Raw genomic sequence first — 18,528 nt, 5'->3', positions numbered from 1 at the left:
TCTTGTCATCATCTGACAGATCCGTCTGAAGCACAGTTCCTGCGATTTCTTCGAAAAGTTCAGCAGACAGTTCGCTCCTCTGTAACTGAATTTTTGTTCAACAGTTATTAATTTGAGTAATTCACAGTTCTTTTTCTCCATTGGATGAGATGCCTTTGTAATCCTACATGATAGTGTCTATACTGAGTGTATTTAGTCAGGCACCATCATTGTTTGTTATGCTTTGTTTAGAACATTAAGATAATTTATTCTGTGGGCAAATATGAAAATATATCATTTTTACACTCAGGTTTGTTAACTGGGTTATGAAGAATTTATCTGTTTGTGTTTCCACATGGAGAATGGCATCAGGGATGACAGGGTATTTAGCTAATAGCCTACTCAATATTGATTGGTTTGTTGCTTTTACAGTAAAGTACATTTTGTATTGCTGTATATTAGTTTGTGAAATATCAATTATCAAAATCATTAATATAAATTCTGATCTGAGAAACACACCAAAGTTACTGTTTCTGACTTACCTTCCAATCAAGGTCTGGGTTGTGTTTTTTAAAGAAGATTCTGTCAAACACATCTGAAAAAGGTCCGTGTCCTGTAAATATAGAAAATACCAGCTAAATGTGACATCATTGTGTAAGTACTGAACAGAGTAATAGATTTGGCTTTCTCACCAAGGTTATGGCAAAGACCAGCAATTTGCACACAAAGTATGTCCTTGTCATCAATAATTTCTGGTTGATCCTTTTGTAAAGCTTTCAAAAACAGCCCGGCTAAGTGTGCCACTCTGTGAAAATATATAACATAAAAATCTGACCCAGTACCATGGATTTGATCAGACATACCCAAGTGAGTGTTCAAATCTGCTGTGAGATGCTCCTGGGTAAACGAAATAGGCTCCCTCCCAGCTGTTTGATGTATCGAAGTCTCTGGAACTGAGGTGTGTCTATGATTTTAACCAGAATAGGATGAAACTCCATATGTCCATGGATAGGATCATTGAACACCTGGTTAAGAACAATATAGTTTGTTTTCACTCACAATGATGACAGTAGTAGTAGTAGTAGTAGTAGTAGTAGTAATAGTAGTAGTAGTAGTAGTAGTAGTAGTAGTAGTATGAATAGCATGTGTCTGGCTGTAAATATTGTGACAAGTGTCAACTGTGTGTAAAATACCTTTGGTTGTGGCTTGACTTCCTGCAGCTGAGGTGGCCTCTTTGTTCATTAGGGTGTGTAGAAAGAGAAACATTTTAAAGAATATTATCATCACAATTGTTTGGAAATTAGTTGAACTAAACTCAAACTGGTTGCAAATTAGCCTGGGTTTTAAACACTGTGATACACTGTGATTAATCTATGTTTGTTCTATTGTTGTTGTCTGTTCCTATTCAAATAAACAATACAATAAAAATAAAACATTACCGGAGAAAGGTTCAAGTTATTCCTTTGGCACCACTCGTAAAAATTCTTCTGCAAATACATTGTAATTTCTTCACCTACACTGACATTTTCACACTTCATCAAATATCCTTAAAACTAAAGTATTGTTTATTTGCTAAACAGACATTTAAATGACTTTACATATGATTTACATCTGTTGTTTGGTGTATTTTTGGTCATAGCTTAGAGGGTTATGACACATAATAACTCTACAAAACAATCATTTCTTTTCCTTTTTGTTACATAATATATACATGCAAAAATAATAAATACATATTCATTGTGTGTCTTCTGTCGTGCATTGGTCATCGTTGTCGTAACAGTTTTATACCAGGGGTGGGCAAAGTTTCTGGCTCACGGGCCACATAGGGTCCTAAAGTTTGATTGAAGGGCCGGACAGAAGACAGGACATAACGTGTTAAGAGCTCAGATTCATTACATTCTTATTCACATTTATCCAGGACTTCAGACGCGCGCTACACGTTTCTGAAAGATTCAGAACATAAATCAATTGAGCCCCGTTCCACTGGACACCAGGAGTGAATATGTATCATGAGTTCACAAATTTCAAATGAGACCGGCAACAGCTTAATAAACATGCTCATGTCACAAACACAGATGCATACCTGTGAGTGTGAAAAACCTGTCTCCAAAATGATGTACATACCAACACTCACAACTTGGACTTCTTAGGTGTCTTCGGTTGATTTTCACTAACTCAAACTGTAAGCAGTGCAGTCTTATATCTTAAGCACCAACTACTTCACTCATGGTCCGAATAACTCCTGTAAGAACACTTTCCCATAAAGCATTGCAGCCAACATAATACGCCGAAACTCAATGTATATATAGTGCGCCATCTACTGGGAAACGCTGGAAATGCATGACAAATAAAACATCAACAAGGTTTATTATTGTAATTTATTCCAGTTCGGCGGGCCGGATTAAAAGGTTTAAAGGGCCGCATACGGCCCCCGGGCCGTAGTTTGCCCACCCCTGGTTTATACTGTTGTCGGGCAGGACTCGTCTCTCAGACTTAAGTTTACCGGCTGAGTCAGGACCATTGTTAAATAATGTGAGTAGTAGTAGTAGTAGTAGTAGTAGTAGTAGTAGTAGTAGTAGTAGTAGTATGAATAGCATGTGTCTGGCTGTAAATATTGTGACAAGTGTCAACTGTGTGTAAAATACCTTTGGTTGTGGATCATCTTTCTGCAGCTGAGGTGGCCTCTTTGTTCATTAGGGTGTGTAGAAAGAGAAACATTTTAAAGAATATTATTATCACAATAGTTTGTAAATTAGTTGAACTAAGCTCAAACTGGTTGCAAATTAGCCTGGGTTTTAAACACTGTGATACACTGTGATTAATCTATGTTTGTTCTATTGTTGTTGTCTGTTCCTATTCAAATAAACAATACAATAAAAATAAAACATTACCGGAGAAAGGTTCAAGTTATTCCTTTGGCACCACTCGTAAAAATTCCTCTGAGCGACTCTCTGAGTGTTTTCATCCAAGCTCGTACAATAGACACTGATCCATTTCTCAGAAAACTTATGTGGCAAGAGAAACTGAGAAACCTAACAAAAGTATTTTATATAAACATGAGCACAATTACAGTACAGAAATTAAATAGTAAACATCTGTTGTACTGACCTGCTCACGGGGGACCTTGAATCCTTTCTTATTGTCAAACTTGTTATAGACATTCAGGTTATCCATAGGGTTTTTTTCTTTTTTTCCAAAGTCAAAGGTAGTGACCTGATATACAATATAATATTCTTAATAATAATACAGTGTGTTTTTATTTATTTATTTGTAATAATAATTTAACATTTAAAATACTTTGTTTACTTACAATGATTTCAAAATGACTTTCGCTCAGTCGTTCTTCGTCTTTATAAGTGGGCATTGCTGCCAGTTCAGATTTCCATTTTTTTTTCTTTTTGTCCATGCAGAAAAATAAGTAAAAAGTAAGTAAACTCAGCTTGGTGTGGAGGCTCGGGAGCTACCAGTGGCTCTCCACCCCCTTCCAAGTAGCTCACCAAGGGATTTCTGAATTATATGTATTGTGCACAGTAAGTTAAATGATTAATTACCATTGTAAATGTATCATTTTGATAACTTGGTGCACTGATAAATGGATAATGTTTTATAAGCATCTAACTGTTCCCATCTAAGGCTCATCGTGGCTCTTATATTTACTCAGTTTCTTTACGACTGCTGAAATTGTCAGCTCTCTGGCATTATTATTTTATAAAGGAAGCTCACTGGAGAAAAAGGTTGGAGACCCCTGGTCTTACAGTGCAATTATTGCAGAGAAAAAAACTATAGAAATTATTTACAATTATTTCAAAGTCATCTTTTTTCTGAAAAATAAACAAAAACTGATAATACAGCTTGGTGTATTACATTGGAGTGATTTAACACAATAGCACACCTTTGTGGCAAGCTCATCTGTCAGTTTAGTCTCTCCTAGACATCTGTGCAGTTTCCGAGAATGAATATTTTGTAGTATTTCTCGTGCATCCTTGAGCTCTTCTTCAGTGGAGTAAAGTATTTTTTCAAAGATGCCATCTGAAACACAGACCGTGTACACACACGACCGTCAGTTTAAGGTAAATGAAAATTTGAATGCAGAGGTAAAATGCAAGACAAACCTGTGAGCTCAGTGTACTTCTCCATGTCGCCTATAGCTTCAGAAATCTTGTATGTTTTATCTGCTTTAAGTAAGGCATCTCTGATCCTGGGGTTTATATTATGACCAGATTATGTCTCAACATATATAAAAAACAATCTTAACATTATATATACTTACATGAGCTCAGTGACCTTATTGGTTTTGTGCTGGTAGGCCTTTCTGTGGAGAGAACTCCTCATATGGAACATTTCATAAATATTGGGGACCTCCTTAAAATGGCCAAACACAAAATATTAGAGCATATTCAGGGTGTTCACAACATGAATTATAATGAATCTGTATTAAAATAACATCTCAAACCTTGTCTCTTGTGCAGATCTGCCATTGACCGTCCACCTCAAGGACTCTGGCAAATGTAATGTAGCGATTGTGGTCAAAGCTGTTCTTAATTCCAAGGTGATGGAAATCTCTGTCCAAGTAGAATCAGATGTTAAGTAATAACGGACATTAATGTGAAGTGTTGTGAACTAGACCAAACCTGGCAAAATAGTCAAACTTGTCCACATCGAGGCCATTCCTTTTGTTTGCGACTATCTCATAGAGGAAAGATTTGTTTGACGGGCGTCCTTTGTAATGTCCCTGTTTGATTTAAACACTTTGTCAGTCGGAAGCAGGCACAATAATACAGATCATGTAATAGTTTACATTTTCTTCTGGCCCGTTAATCATCTCTTTGATAAATTCCAGGTCATCACCATCAGTGTTCGGATCCAGCTTGTTCAACTCGGATTTCAGGTCAAAACGATATGTGTCGTGTAGATATTTCACAATGTGATCAAACATCATAACTGATCTTTGCTCATGCTTCTGTGGAAGTATTACTGATTATTACTTCAAAGTAATATTACATTTACATTATCAAATCTGTTCCTTACTTTCATTTCATCCAAAGATTCATTAGATTCATTTTTAAAGCTTTTGGTATGAACATGTCATCAAACATGTGGGAAAAAGGTCCATGTCCTTTAAAACAAAAAAAAACAAAAACATCCACAAACTCACATAACTGCAGATTATACAGGCTATATTAAATCATTTAATACATTTTCTGAAACAATTAATCAATTGCATATACCTGGTACACATTTGATTAAGTAAGAGAATTCCTATTTCATAAAATGTTTGTTTTTTATTTCTTCCTTTGTGGAAAATGTTACTCACCCAGATCATGGCAGAGACCAGCAATTTGTACACAAAGTATGTCTCTGTCAGTAATACCAAGTTCTGGTTGTTTCTCTCTTAAACTTTGCACAAGCCGTCCTGCTAAATAAGCCACTCTATAAAATGTAAATACATTTTTTTTAAGTTTTAAATTGCACAATTTCAAGCAGTTTTTTTTTTTTAATCCATTGTGTATGTACCCGAGACAGTGTTCAAATCGGTTGTGAGATGCTCCTGAGTAAACAAAATAGGCCCCTCCCAGCTGTTTGAGGTATCGAAGCCTCTGAAACTGAGGCGTGTCTATGATTTTAACCAGAAAATGGTGAAACTCCATTTGACCGTGGATAGGATCATTGAACACCTGAAGAAGCATAAACAAAAAGCTGAAATTAACAACAACAGAGAGATTAATTTAATGCTATAGTATTAAACCTACCTTTGGTTCTGCTGTTGATACTACAGTATCACATGGTTCTGTGGATGAATCTTCTTCAGCAGACTGAAAATACGTATGTGTTTTATTGACAAGGATAATGTAATAACAATAGAAAGAACTGTGCAGTATTTATTATTTATTTTTATTTTTTTTTAAAGTCAGAAATCTGTATCTGTATTGTAGTGTAGAATTGTTTGAAATATATAAGGCCAATGACGTCCTTGTGACCTTGGATGCAGTCTTCAGTCTTTTTTTATTGACCTCAGAGTTGGATTGCACTATTTCATTGCACAGAAAAACACTTTGATTTAAGATACACCAGTAAAACACCACAAATCATAACAGCCGACTTAAATTTGACAGCCACACCCATGTTGTTTGTCTGGTTGCTCTTGGGATCTGAGCAGTATGTTTGTTTAATTTTAAAAGGTCTTATAACAATTGTCACAGCTCAGTTCACCTGCAGCCCTCCACCTCTGCACCCACAGCCTTTATTAGTTCATTTAATATTTACTTAACACTTCAAAGTGTCTTCATCCTGTTACACACACACCTACACTGACATTTCCACACTTCATCAAATATCCTTAAAACTAAAATATTGTTTATTTGCTAAACAGACAAATGACTTTACATTTGATTTACATCAGTTGTTTGGTGTATTTTTGGTCATAACTTAGTCCACAGGTGTCAAACATACGGCCCGGGGGCTGGATCCGGCCCTCCAAGACCTTTAATCTGGCCCTCGGCTGATTTTCTACTAAAATATTTTAATGATATTTTTTATTAAAATCTTGTTAATTTTCTGTGGTGTTTATCACAGCAGCGTCTCCAGTGTCTCTGTACGTGGCCCCTCCCACCAGAGCAGCACAAATGAAGACTTGTCTCTTTCCAAACGCTCTTAAAGGACGATCGTTTTGACTGTTGACCGTGACACCCTCATCAGAAAAATGTCCAACATGAGAAAAGTGGAGCCGAGTGCAGAATTTTACAACAAAAATTGACTTATTCCTGTTTACAGACAAGTTCATGTTAAAACATTGGGCTGAAATTGAATTTTTCTTCAAGTTTCAGGTTGTTCATAATATTATAATATTATAATAAGAAAGAGTTCATCAATTAAAAAAAAATAATTCTGTAAAAGATTCGTGTTTCTCTGCACAAATATTTGAACTTATTGTTATTTTTGGGGTTTAAATGACATGAGTTTTCTGATCCGGCCCCTTTGGGATCAAAGTAGGTTGGATACGGCCCCCGGACCAAAATGAGTTTGACACCCCTGGTTTAGAGGGTTATGACACATAATAACTCTACAAAACAATCATTTCTTTTCCTTTTTGTTACATATATATACATGCAAAAATATTAAATACATATTCATTGTGTGTCTTCTGTCGTGCATTGGTCATCGTTGTCATAACAGTTTATACTGTTGTCGGACAGGACTCGTCTCAGACTGAAGTTTACCAGCTGAGTCAGGATCATTGTTAAATAATGTGACAGAAACCATTGTATACAGAGTCATGTTTTGCATTAAATTAACCTATAATTTACCTGCTAATTTAAAATAGGAAACCAATGACATCAAATTTAAAAGGAAATTTTAAATTATTGTATATTTCCAATCCAATATGTCTCCATTGAAAATGTACTGTATATATTTTATCTGTATGTAACTTATGTGTCTTGTATTCTTTGTTTTTATGCGTGTAGTTTATATTTTTATATGGACAAGTGTTGAAAACTTGCACTTGTGCTAAAACACTCAAAGCAACACATCTGGCTTGTCTAATGTGATTGTGATGTCCCTAATAAACATAAATAAATACATAAAAATAATGGAATGTTTAAATGCAAGATTGGGAAATTCATATTATAGTTTTTACTATTTTAATAAATTGTACACAATATATCTTTAACAAATATAAAAGTTTTTAACCAAAAAATCTCGATAGGTAACCAAATTTAAAATATACAAAAAATATAAATGTGTTAAAGAAAAACATAGTAAAGTTTAAGTACACAAAATTGTTAAATAATATTACCTGGCTCATGTTGTTCCTCTGAGGCAGCACCGTCCAAACTGATGTGGTGAACAGGAAGAGGAATTTTATATCTCACCACACCTGTCGTCAGTATCCAGGTGACGCAGGACTCACACGCACTTCTTAACTCTGACACTGTAAGACTCTATGAAGGGGAACTTAACATTTATAAGGTTACAAAAAGTAATAATTTTGTGTATCAATATTGCTCTGTCAATTTTCGCCTGCTTATGCAACAGGTTTCCAAACTTTACAATCCAGGACCCCCAAAATAACCATACAAACGTGTATTTGAACAGGGGCACAGGTGGTCATATAATATGGAACATTTCTCCTCAGTTCATACAGTTCTCAGGTTCTTTCACAGAACACTTGAAACAGCTCAGACAAGATCAGTAAATTCAACTTGTCATCAAAAATCTAACAGCAAAAGATTTCACACGTGTCAAACAGGGAGAAGGATCTGGGGCGTGAGCAGTACTGTACAGACTACACACAGACATACACACTGTGACAGGTGTAAATGTCCTATTTGATCTTCAACAGCACTTCACATATTACAGTATAAAAGTATAAAAGGAGTGTTGGTGTATTTTGATGTACTTCACTGTTTACATTTATACCATGGATCTTCCAAGACTTTATTTTTACATAAAACAATACAGATTTTAGACAAAAAAACAAACCTTTTCCAATCAAAAATGCAAATGTACAAAGTGTGAATCACAAAGAATTCATGTTTTTTTCAAGGTATTTTTGAGCAATAAAAACACCCAAAATAAAATGAAGGTTATATAAATATGTTTAATGCTATACTGCTGAATATTTCAAGCAAAGCAATGAAATCTCCATGGCAACAAGCAGGCATAACGTCCATAACAAGACTGAATTAAAGAAACTTAAGTCAGCTTCAGGTTTATATACAAAGCCTTATATAAAATCCTTGTGTAGTTAGTAGTTTTTATATGCGGACTTTATACTTTTACTCAAGTACAAGTTTCGCAGTAGTACTTGTCTCTGAGTAGATGTTTTGTTATGTAACTGTACTTTTACACAGATTTTCAGTAGTGTTTTCACTATTTGAAAAAGGAAACTAAATGGAAGACAGAAGAGCTGATTTAACCATTGAATATACAGGCTAAAGAAAAAGGAGGAGAGAGAAATTAAGATAGAAAATCAAACCTACACAAAACTATGTTCATGAACTTTTACATGACTAAACACCTAAACTCTGCCCGCAAACACATTTCGGATACAACTGATAAGCTGAGTGGTACCCGGAGGACTCAGGAAGAGAGTGAAAGGAGAGAGGGGCGGGGTTAGGGGGTATGAATAACAGTGCGATGGTCTAACAAGTATCCACACTACAAGCTCCCCCCTATAGGCAGGGATTTGTAAACAGAAACAACTGGCTGTAATCAGGGCAGTCCTGCGTGATGTCACATAGTACTTGATACCACAGCGGCCACTGGAGTTCACACACACTAATTTTTACACATTTTTGGCCAGATTATTTTGCAATTTTACCTAGTTTGCTCTAAAATTACCACACAAAAAACAAACAAACAAACAAAAAAAAAAGCACTAGAAACAGTAAATAATAATATTAAAGATACACTGTGTAACCTTTTTATTGGGGTTCCACCACCTGCTTGTTTCTATGGAGATGTCACTGCTCTGCCTGGAATGTTCCACAGTATCACTTTAAACAGCTCTACTTTACATTTATTCAAGTACAAGTGGTTTTATAGCTCAAAAATATCTAGAAAAACAGACAGTCTGACTTTGAGCGGGGTCGCCTCTCTACAGATCTGACCTGTAACTTGGTCTGATTTGGTCTCCATGAAGATAGAAATGTTTAATACCATACTGTGAAACATTCCAGATGAAGCAATAACATTTCCATGGTGACCAGAAAAGTTACACAATGCACACCATTAGTTCCATTAGTTGAGTAGCAAATATTTTTTGTGATTTAGTCTTAATAAACAGCATTGAAAACCACTTTGCAGTAGCTAGTATCTTGAGAATACATATTCTTCTTTATAACCTATGTGATATTTTAACATTATTTTCCAAAAAAAAAAGGCAGTTTAAGCAGTACTCAGCTCCAGGGTCGACTTGGGCTTGGTTCCATATCCAGAAACGTTGGTCCTAGGGATGTTAATAATCTGGCAAAGTTTCATGCTTGTACCTTAAAAGTGAACAATTGGGCACTATTTTGGTCCTTAACAGCTCCACTATATAAACTAAATAAAATAGGTCCTAAAATGCTACCTTTGGAGGACCCTGTTGGACAGTGAAGGTAGGACGATTTAAAACCAGAGAGGGAAACACTTTGTTGTCTGTGGGACAAATAAGATTCAAACCAGCACAGCGCCTCTTTAGACAAACTAAAATAGGATAATTTAGATAAAAGAATCTGGTGATTTACAGTGTCAAAAGCCTTCTTGAGGTCTAGAAATACTGCTCCCACATATGCGGGTTTGTCAAGAAAACTTTTGACATTTTCAACAACAACAAAAAAAAAAAATTTGCAGATTCTGTGAAAGGTTTTATAGAACCCATTAATTACTAATGATTAATGTCATAAGACCGCAGGTGTTTACAAGGCTTTTATAATCTTTTAATTTATTTTGGTCTTAACTAAATGTATGTTTTGTTTCTTTTTTTCTTTTTCTTTCTCTATTAATTGTTTATTGAATGTTCTTGCGTTCTGTTTTTTGTAGAACTTTTCCAGGCCTTTTTACAAAAGGAAAAGGGAAACGACGATTTCCTGCCCCAGTACTTATTCCGGCCAAAAAGTGCAAGCCGCTGGAAGTGTCTTTTTACCTCCTTCCAAAACATTGTGACAGGACACCCAGTGAACTTGAAAAAGTCACACATATGCAAGCAGGATTGGGCCCCAGGACTGCTCATCTAGATGAGAGCATCACCCATGAGGAGGTTAACTATGAAAAGACTCATGTGCACTCACTTCTTATTTTTGTTCTGAATGATGAATTTTGAATATTAAATATTGATTAATTAATGTACTTGCTCTTTCTGTTTACAGCTATGTGATGCCCTCAAAGCTTTATATCCAAAGTTGCGCACACTGTCTGGTGGATGGCTACTTTATAAATCCACAGGTACAAGTTTAATTGAATTGCTTGACAAGGTCTGAATGTTACTAAAAGTATACTGCCCAGTCATTAAGTATATACACTATCTACTTCATATATAATAATCTAAAATGTATGCAATATAAGTATAAAAGTATTGTGTGTTTCTACAGGTGGATGGGGTAGCCGTAAGCTCGCCCTTGTGTCACCCGATGATGCTGGGTATACAGGCAGATTGTTGAAATCTGCTGCACAAGGGGGTAAAAAACTGTTCATAGTCCCACTTCAGGAGGACCTTGATACAAGTCCACTGGAACTAACTGATGAAGCATTCAAGGGCATGGCAAAGGTCATGTGCCAGAAGTGTGGAGTAGATGTTCCTCTGCAGCTTCTTAAGGATCACGTCAACTCATGCTCAGTCATTGAAATTGATGGTGAACAGCCTGTTGAGGATACAAGTCATCTTGTTGGGGAAAAATGTAGGTTTTGTCTTTACAACTGGAACAAGTCTTAAAGCATAAAGAATTTGATGATGAACGACACTTTTGCCTATTATAATTTTGATTTAAGTGCAACTCCTATCTTTTGTCTTTCCACTGTTAATAGCTGTGTCATGTCCAGTTTGCTTAAAAATGTTTCCTACTGACTGGATACAGGAACATGCATCCACATGTGGAGAAAGGTATTGATGATCTTTTTAGTAAATTGATCCATTATTGTATTGAATGTGATGATGTTTAGTTGCCTTATTTTCAGTCCAGTGACACCTGCAGTCACATCTGCCACAGTGACATCTGCCAAAGTGACCTATGAGGAGGACCATGCAGCCATTGCTGGAACCTCCACATCATCTGCTACTGTTACTGGGGGTAGGTAGTACCACAAATTTTGTCATGCTGTGAATACTTTTTCATTTGAGTGTTTAATGTCTTATTTGGTAATTGTTGTACATTTATAATCAAATCAAATGTACACTATATCGAAATCAGGTATTGCATTGTTTTATGCTTTCCTTCTAGACTGGTTATCTTTGAGTGATCCAAGGGAGGCCATATCTCAATATGCAAAACATTTTCTCCAAAACCATGCAATGGACAGCCCATTAATTCTCAGCATGGATATTAGAAAAAGTCTTACAGAGCAGGACATGGCCCTCATCTCCTTTTATAAGCAAAAAAATGTGGAATGGGCCTGTCCACTGAAATGCAGACTTGAAGGTAAAACCTAAAAAGTTAAAGGTTCTTAGAAATGAGTTTGAGTATTTATTTATTTTTTGTTATAGGGGACACAGCTGTAGGACATGGTGTTGCGCGCTTTTTCTTTTCCACGTGCATGGAAAAACTCAAGTCAGGTTTTCACATACATTTTGGTATGTTCCAGTTTATCCATTTGGCACCATGCACACATATTCCCATATGGATATAGAATATGAAATATGGATATGGAAACAGAGACTACTAATAAAAGCTTTTGATTTGTTGTGTCCCATCGTTGTTTTCCATAGCAAACTGCAGTGTTACTCGACTTTTTGAAGGGGAGCCAAGTCATCTTGTCCCATCAGCTTCACACTTTCTGGTTGAAAGCGACCTCTTCCTCATGGCGGGGAGGATGATGGGTCACTCCTTCCTCCACGGAGGACCTTGTCTGCCTGGCCTCAGCCCTGCCATTGTTCATGTTCTCCTTGGAGGCACTCCTGAAACGTGTACAGTCACCCTGGAGGACTGTCCTGACTTGGACATCCGTGACACCATCAGGCTTGTATGTTACTCCATCTTTTCACTATTCACCATACCCATTGTTTATTTTTGATGAACTCGATAATGTTTTCATCTGAAACCAAGTTATGGATTAAAGAATACAGCTTAGTTAAAGTTTATGTTCTGATCTGGTACCATCTCTTCAATCAGTTGGAAGGTGAGTCAAACCTGTCTGAGAAGGATAAAGTAGAGATACAGGATTTGGCTTTTGCTTGGGACCTTCCTCCCCTGACTGAGGGCAACCGAAAATGGCTTTTTGAAAAACTTTTAATTCATGCTGTAAGTATTTCTGGTCAAGTAGTACTTTTGAATTTATTGAAAAATTCTATGAACACATGTACATTCCCCTCATTCTCTCTCGAAGGTGACTGGGCGAGTAATAAGACAGATTAAGCAACTCCGCCGGGGACTAAAAGAAACACCAATATGGACCATGCTCACCCAGAGACCAGACACAGTAGATTTGCTCCTCCCCACAGAGGAAGCAGGGATTATCTGCCCTCAGGTGAGTTTGTTGCATACATTTTTATAATATATTGTCAAAGTATCATGTTAGTCTTGTAGAAATGCTGCATATTTTTTTCATGTGCCATTTTTAACACAGGTTCTTCTGCAGCGACTCAAATGGCCACAGGCAGATGATGACGATGACTGCCCAGTTGACACCAAATGTCGTGTGTCTGGCTATCTCCGGGAGTTTATCACTACAGGTAGGCTGCTCAAGTGGTCTTTTTTATAAGAAAAAGCTACAATGGTAAACAGGATATAGTATCTCATCATTTCTAATTAAATATTTCAAGGTCATGTACTTCCTCTTTTCTGTAGTAACACCAGCTGAACTGCAAAGCCTAGTCAAATTCTGGACTGGCTGGGAGGTCTTGCCATCGAGTCTGTCTGTAGAAGTGGGAGCAGGAAGATATATTACTGCTTCAACCTGCTACGAGACCCTGCGCATCCCATGTCACTACAAAGATAATGCTGCGTTCCAGAGCGACATGCTTGTTTCTATCTCCACTTGCCACACAGGATTTGGTTTGGTGTGAATTGTTATGTTCTCCTAATGTTAATGTTGAAAAGATATTTTGTCATCTGTTCACATGGAAGCAACTGGTTTGAGTTGCTCAGTCAAGATTTTATTACAAGCTGAGTCAAGGGTTTAGTCTCTCAAATTGTGTTTCTGGTTCTGTCACAGGTTCATTATGAACTGGTTTTGTGCTAACAAAAATTCAGAAGAACAGTTCGTTTGGATCCTTTTATGATTGTTGTGGACAACTTTTAATAATAAACTTACTTACACACAATACACTTAACATTTAACATGTCAACACACAACACATGACATTTTTGACAAAAAATTAAATGCTATTTATGACAGATTCATTCACAAAGATAGCAAATGCTCACAGTAAAGAACAGCGGCCATATAAATATCACAGCCAAAGGATTGTGATGCTGCCATTGGGTTAACAGCCTCCTTTAAAGCTGTCAGTTGTTCATCAGTTAGAGGAGAGGACATATCTGGTACCACAATGCCTGCATGCTCATCATGAGGAAGCCCACTGTTTTCCCATTCAATATGGGGCAGGTCCATATCCTAGCAAAAGATAGAACATACTACATGAGCTTTATAGACATTCAAATTTGAATAATTTAAATGTAAAGAGCATGACGAACCTCTGTATGACATGGTCCAGGATTAGAGTGGTGTGTTTGACCCAGAACCCACAGCTGGTTTGGAGTCATGTTGCCTTCAGTTCTCAGTGCGTGGTTATCCCAACCACATCGAAAGGTGTCCAGGTCTTCCTGTAGGCGTGGCAGAAACACGTAGTGGCAACAGAAGAGATGTACAAGACTCCCAATGCTGAGAAAACCGCCCTCTTCAAGGTAGTGGAGAACATCGTAATAGATGCTTGTTACAGTCACCCATAGGTCTCTCCACAGCCTTTCTATGCTGAAAAATAAACCATACACTTAAAATATGGTCAATTTAAAATGTATATAAATTGTTTAAGTAGAATTATACATACATAATTACATATAACTTATTTTGTGTACTTCGTATTGCAATAATAAGAAATGCCATTATTTTTTGCTACTTGAACAATAAATTGCCCCGATATTAATCAGTGATAAATGACAAATAATGATATAGTTAAATTAGAATACTTTACTGAAATACACTTGCAAAGAAACTTGCAGATGACTATTTTTCTGAACCATTAAAGCCTGAACAGATAATAAATTCTGATTAAGATCTAGGTTTACACCTACTCTTCTAGTTTTCCAATTTACCGTTGGTTGTGTACTTTTCCCAGAAATAAAGCTGCTCCTTCCTGTTCCACGGGCTGTGAACATGAGATGGGCAATATCCATGTTTTCCACCCCCTGATCACCACGAAACTCTAAAAAATATAGACAAATATTCACATAAATGTTGAAAGAGCAGATCAAGTAGTTTTGAATTAAACAATTAAGTCAAAATTAGAAACAGTATTATGAATGGGAGCATGTACCTTTGAGGAAAACCATACTTGTCAGCTGATCTGTTGAAGAAAGCCAGAGCTGTGGATGCAAGGTTGTTGGAGGATGCACCCAGATACATAATCTGTAGAATACAAAAAAGGTACTTTATTGTCCCCATAGGGAAATTTGTCCTCTGCATTTGACCACCACGCTGAAATGACTATTATCAATCATTTAATTGGTTTATTGTCATTGTGATATTAAATCTCAACGAAATTATGTTTAGAGCAGCACAACAACTGCATATGATTCTCAAACAAGTTGCAATTCTGGACTAATAAGCTTACCTTACGGGAAAACCCATCAATCCCTCCAAATATGACAATATTATACCTATGATATAAAATAAAGAATGTTAAAAAAACAAATGCAGCAGTATACTAATAATGTTGTAATGTAAAAAGAATACCGGATCAACTTATGGTTCGTATCAATATGCATCAGGAAGTGGGGTCCTGGAACAGAGTAGGTACGGCGATTGATGCAGCCCAGGTTAAGTGTTCGAGATATGACTCCATTGGTGTCGACACGGTGCATGGAGGCTCTCACACGCTCGTACTGCACCCTCAGTCCTCTGGCTTGCAGAAGAGCCTTCACCATTCTATATCCAGAGTGAGGCTGCCTGGATATTACCTCTCTCACACATTGGTCCAGTTCTTCGTCTGTCAAGGTGCAGTACTGTGATCTCACTGAGAAACCAAAGTCGCCCATACGCCTGTATAGTGTGCTCCTGGAGATTCCCATGAGTTTGGCTATAGATGGCACAGACAAGTTCAGTTCAAGTAGATGTAGGAGGTGGTCTGAGGACACCACCATTCTTTGTCGCCCAGCTGGTCCTTGTTCAAACTGTACTACTCGAGCATGTGCTCTGTTTCTTTCCTTTTCATGATTCACCAGAGTGTGCAATTCAGTTAATGCATTTAATATTTCTGCAGATATGGGTACCTGACTAGACAGAGCATGCAAGAAAACAAACTCCTGGGTGCAAGTGAACTCCAAAAAGTCCAAATCCAAAGGAATACGCTCCAGAATAAGCTCCAGGCGAGACTGAAGTCGTCTCAAAACTTGGTTCAGGAGATCCTGGTAGACATAAAACAACCACTTATTTAAACATTTGTAGCTTTTTACATTGGGCATAATGAAGGTAAATATGTAATCATGTGTTTCAGACAAACAATTCCTTCCAGATTTGAAGGACTTTGTGAGGACCTTTCTCTATTGAAAAGATATAATATTTTAATTTAAATAGCTTTATTTCTATAACCATGAAGGATGGTTGCCATATCTTGAAACCCATGAATAATTAAGTACACTGTAATCTGTTGATGCATAAAGGAAACAAGAAATTCTCTGTCTTTGCTGCTGAAATCGAACGCTGTCTCACAACAAATGAATGGTGAAGCAAATCCCTGTTATCTTGACTTGAGGCTTGAATTGCTGCACTTGATTGTCTTTCAGACGAAGTCAGCAAATGTAATAAACGCCTTGCTGACTGCACTATTTCAGCCTGACTATCCTGTAAAATTACCAAATATATTTATTAGCCTACTATAAGTGACATAGAACACTGTATTTTCTTTCTATTTCACTACATAAAATGCTATCAAATCGTTGAAGAAGGGCGCTGCCATGTTTGTTGACAGTATTTCATATTAGCCGTAGCGGCTATCGCCCCCTAGTGGTTATTTTCCTTACAACAGGTTGACTTGCGCGGGCCATGTGGTCTATGGTGGGCGCGCATGACAGTGCATTAACTAGCGCTATTAATGTTGTTTCTATCAAATCGCCAATAATGCGAGTACAAGCATTTACATTAATGTTGTCAATCAATTGTTATTTGTAAGATTTTATAAGTATTAGCTTCGAAAAAGGTTAGAAAATATGAACATAATTACCGAAGAGCGGCCACCGGCTGCCATTTCCGTCCGTGGACTTGTGGTTGTTCCCGTGACTACTATACCGTTGCATGATTGGCTAGAAGTTAGATCGACTCTGCAAGAGCGATTGCAAATGCCTCAGTATCCCGGATGTTGGCTGGGTCATTTTTTTCATCGTTTTTTACAATGCCAACAGTCGTATTTGAGGGTTTGAAAAAAAATACATCCAATATTTTATAGATGATTTTTAATTTAAAAAAATTGAAATTTTAAACACATTAAAAACTATAGACTGAAATTTCAGTGCTTCAAATACAGAAGGAAAAAAAATTCAGATGCTCTTTTTCAGAGTAAAATAATTCACAAAGACAAATTCAGAGCCGTTTAAAATTCAAATTCTGATGGAACAACTTATCTTCCATATGTGCGGCCTTAAAAACCGCTCCGCAGATCTTGAATTAATTATAACAATAAATCTTAATGATGTTGTATTTTTCTTGCATTTCCGGTGTTTCTAGTAGATGGCGCCCTATCAAGCCCCCAGGTTCCAAAATGGCCGACCATTCAAGTCAATGGGCTGAGCTCAATGGCGCATAATCCAACATTAGCCTTTAGCCTGGCTAGGTACTTCCGGTTAAAATTCAAATTCTGATGGAACAACTTATCTCCCATACGCACACCCTGCACAGGCGCATATCCGAAGCACGCAGATCTGATCTTAAATTGATACAACACACGTAAGCAGTTCACTTTTGTTTATACCAATACATCATACAAATATATGTTTTTTCTACACGTGCCACTCTTCTTACCCAACGAATTTTTAAATTACACATGTGTTTTATTTTTTTGCACACGGATATAAAACAATTAGTGCAATATTATATCCTAAACACTTCTACCTCATTCATGGTCCGAATACACCGCCGGAAATGACTCCTGTCAATACTTTCCCATAAAGCATTGCGGCCAACAGAAGCCGTATATATATATAGTGCGCCATCTACTGGGAAACGCCGGAAATGCAGGAAAAATAAAACATTAACAAGGTTTATTATTCTAATTAATTCAAGTTCGGCGGGCCGGATTAAAAGGTTTAAAGGGCCGCATACGGCCCCCGGGTCGTCATTTGCCCATCCCTGAGTTAGAGGTTTAAAAGCACGTCTAATAGACCGGAAAATACGGTAAATAATTTTTAAATGGATTTACAGATTTACACATATTTTGGAACCTGTGGTCAGTCTGAGTGTTCATTTTTCTGTTTGGAAGTTTGATTTTCAACAAAAAGGTGACTGTAATTTTGTGTGTGACAGATTTATTAATCAGCATTGTAGTTCCAGTTAAATCAGTTGTTCATGGTCAGATTATGATTAAAGATGAAGTTAAAATCTAACAGAGCTTCAGACAGAGCAGTGCCTGCAGTTATCTTGAAATATTCAAAGTGTAAATTCACAAATGTTGAACTTAATCGTTTTTAGCTCAATGCACCAAAC

General features: G+C 36.8%; 4 protein-coding genes across 6 annotated transcripts; 2 read left to right on the top strand and 2 right to left on the bottom strand.

Annotated features, from left to right (window-relative positions):
* Window positions 1-8,213, bottom strand: LOC110174679 (deoxynucleoside triphosphate triphosphohydrolase SAMHD1-like). Of its 2 annotated transcripts, XM_055165175.1 has the most exons (20): window positions 7,775-8,213; window positions 5,730-5,792; window positions 5,494-5,654; window positions 5,294-5,409; window positions 5,008-5,095; window positions 4,778-4,939; window positions 4,611-4,711; window positions 4,433-4,541; window positions 4,250-4,341; window positions 4,092-4,177; window positions 3,872-4,008; window positions 3,777-3,800; window positions 3,290-3,373; window positions 3,088-3,192; window positions 2,871-3,011; window positions 2,625-2,663; window positions 843-1,004; window positions 672-784; window positions 522-592; window positions 1-85 (listed from the first exon to the last, which is right to left on the bottom strand). In XM_055165175.1, the coding sequence occupies exons 5-17, from the start codon at window positions 5,011-5,013 to the stop codon at window positions 855-857; spliced, it is 1,236 nt and encodes a 411-aa protein (XP_055021150.1). In that variant the 5' UTR covers window positions 5,014-5,095; window positions 5,294-5,409; window positions 5,494-5,654; window positions 5,730-5,792; window positions 7,775-8,213; the 3' UTR covers window positions 1-85; window positions 522-592; window positions 672-784; window positions 843-854. The 2 variants fall into 2 exon arrangements, with proteins under 2 accessions (XP_055021150.1, XP_055021151.1); XM_055165176.1 differs by lacking the exon at window positions 3,777-3,800 and having other exon boundaries at window positions 7,775-8,206.
* Window positions 8,214-10,507: 2,294 nt separating this feature from the next.
* LOC129412152 (uncharacterized) lies at window positions 10,508-12,106 on the top strand. Its single transcript, XM_055165264.1, has 6 exons — window positions 10,508-10,720; window positions 10,830-10,905; window positions 11,052-11,357; window positions 11,485-11,560; window positions 11,635-11,747; window positions 11,898-12,106. Exons 1-6 carry the CDS (start codon window positions 10,661-10,663, stop codon window positions 12,104-12,106), a joined length of 840 nt encoding a protein of 279 aa, XP_055021239.1. The 5' UTR covers window positions 10,508-10,660.
* A 280-nt stretch (window positions 12,107-12,386) lies between these two features.
* LOC129412127 (uncharacterized) lies at window positions 12,387-13,779 on the top strand. Of its 2 annotated transcripts, none has more exons than XM_055165196.1 (5): window positions 12,387-12,636; window positions 12,786-12,914; window positions 13,000-13,140; window positions 13,252-13,345; window positions 13,461-13,779. In XM_055165196.1, exons 1-5 carry the CDS (start codon window positions 12,475-12,477, stop codon window positions 13,676-13,678), a joined length of 744 nt encoding a protein of 247 aa, XP_055021171.1. In that variant the 5' UTR covers window positions 12,387-12,474; the 3' UTR covers window positions 13,679-13,779. The 2 variants fall into 2 exon arrangements, with proteins under 2 accessions (XP_055021171.1, XP_055021170.1); XM_055165195.1 differs by having other exon boundaries at window positions 13,240-13,345.
* Window positions 13,780-14,016: 237 nt separating this feature from the next.
* LOC129412151 (uncharacterized) lies at window positions 14,017-17,077 on the bottom strand. Its single transcript, XM_055165263.1, has 7 exons — window positions 17,054-17,077; window positions 15,568-16,238; window positions 15,446-15,491; window positions 15,149-15,240; window positions 14,928-15,035; window positions 14,310-14,586; window positions 14,017-14,229 (listed from the first exon to the last, which is right to left on the bottom strand). The coding sequence occupies exons 1-7, from the start codon at window positions 17,075-17,077 to the stop codon at window positions 14,017-14,019; spliced, it is 1,431 nt and encodes a 476-aa protein (XP_055021238.1).
* Between the last annotated feature and the right edge of the window lie 1,451 nt (window positions 17,078-18,528).

Source organism: Boleophthalmus pectinirostris, unplaced genomic scaffold (assembly GCF_026225935.1).
Source record: "Boleophthalmus pectinirostris isolate CB_2022bp ecotype Guang Dong unplaced genomic scaffold, ASM2622593v1 HiC_scaffold_7, whole genome shotgun sequence".
In the NCBI taxonomy this organism is placed as follows: Eukaryota; Metazoa; Chordata; class Actinopteri; order Gobiiformes; family Gobiidae; genus Boleophthalmus; species Boleophthalmus pectinirostris.
Note: the sequence above shows the minus strand (reverse complement) of the source record. Positions and strands in the feature narration are given on the sequence as shown.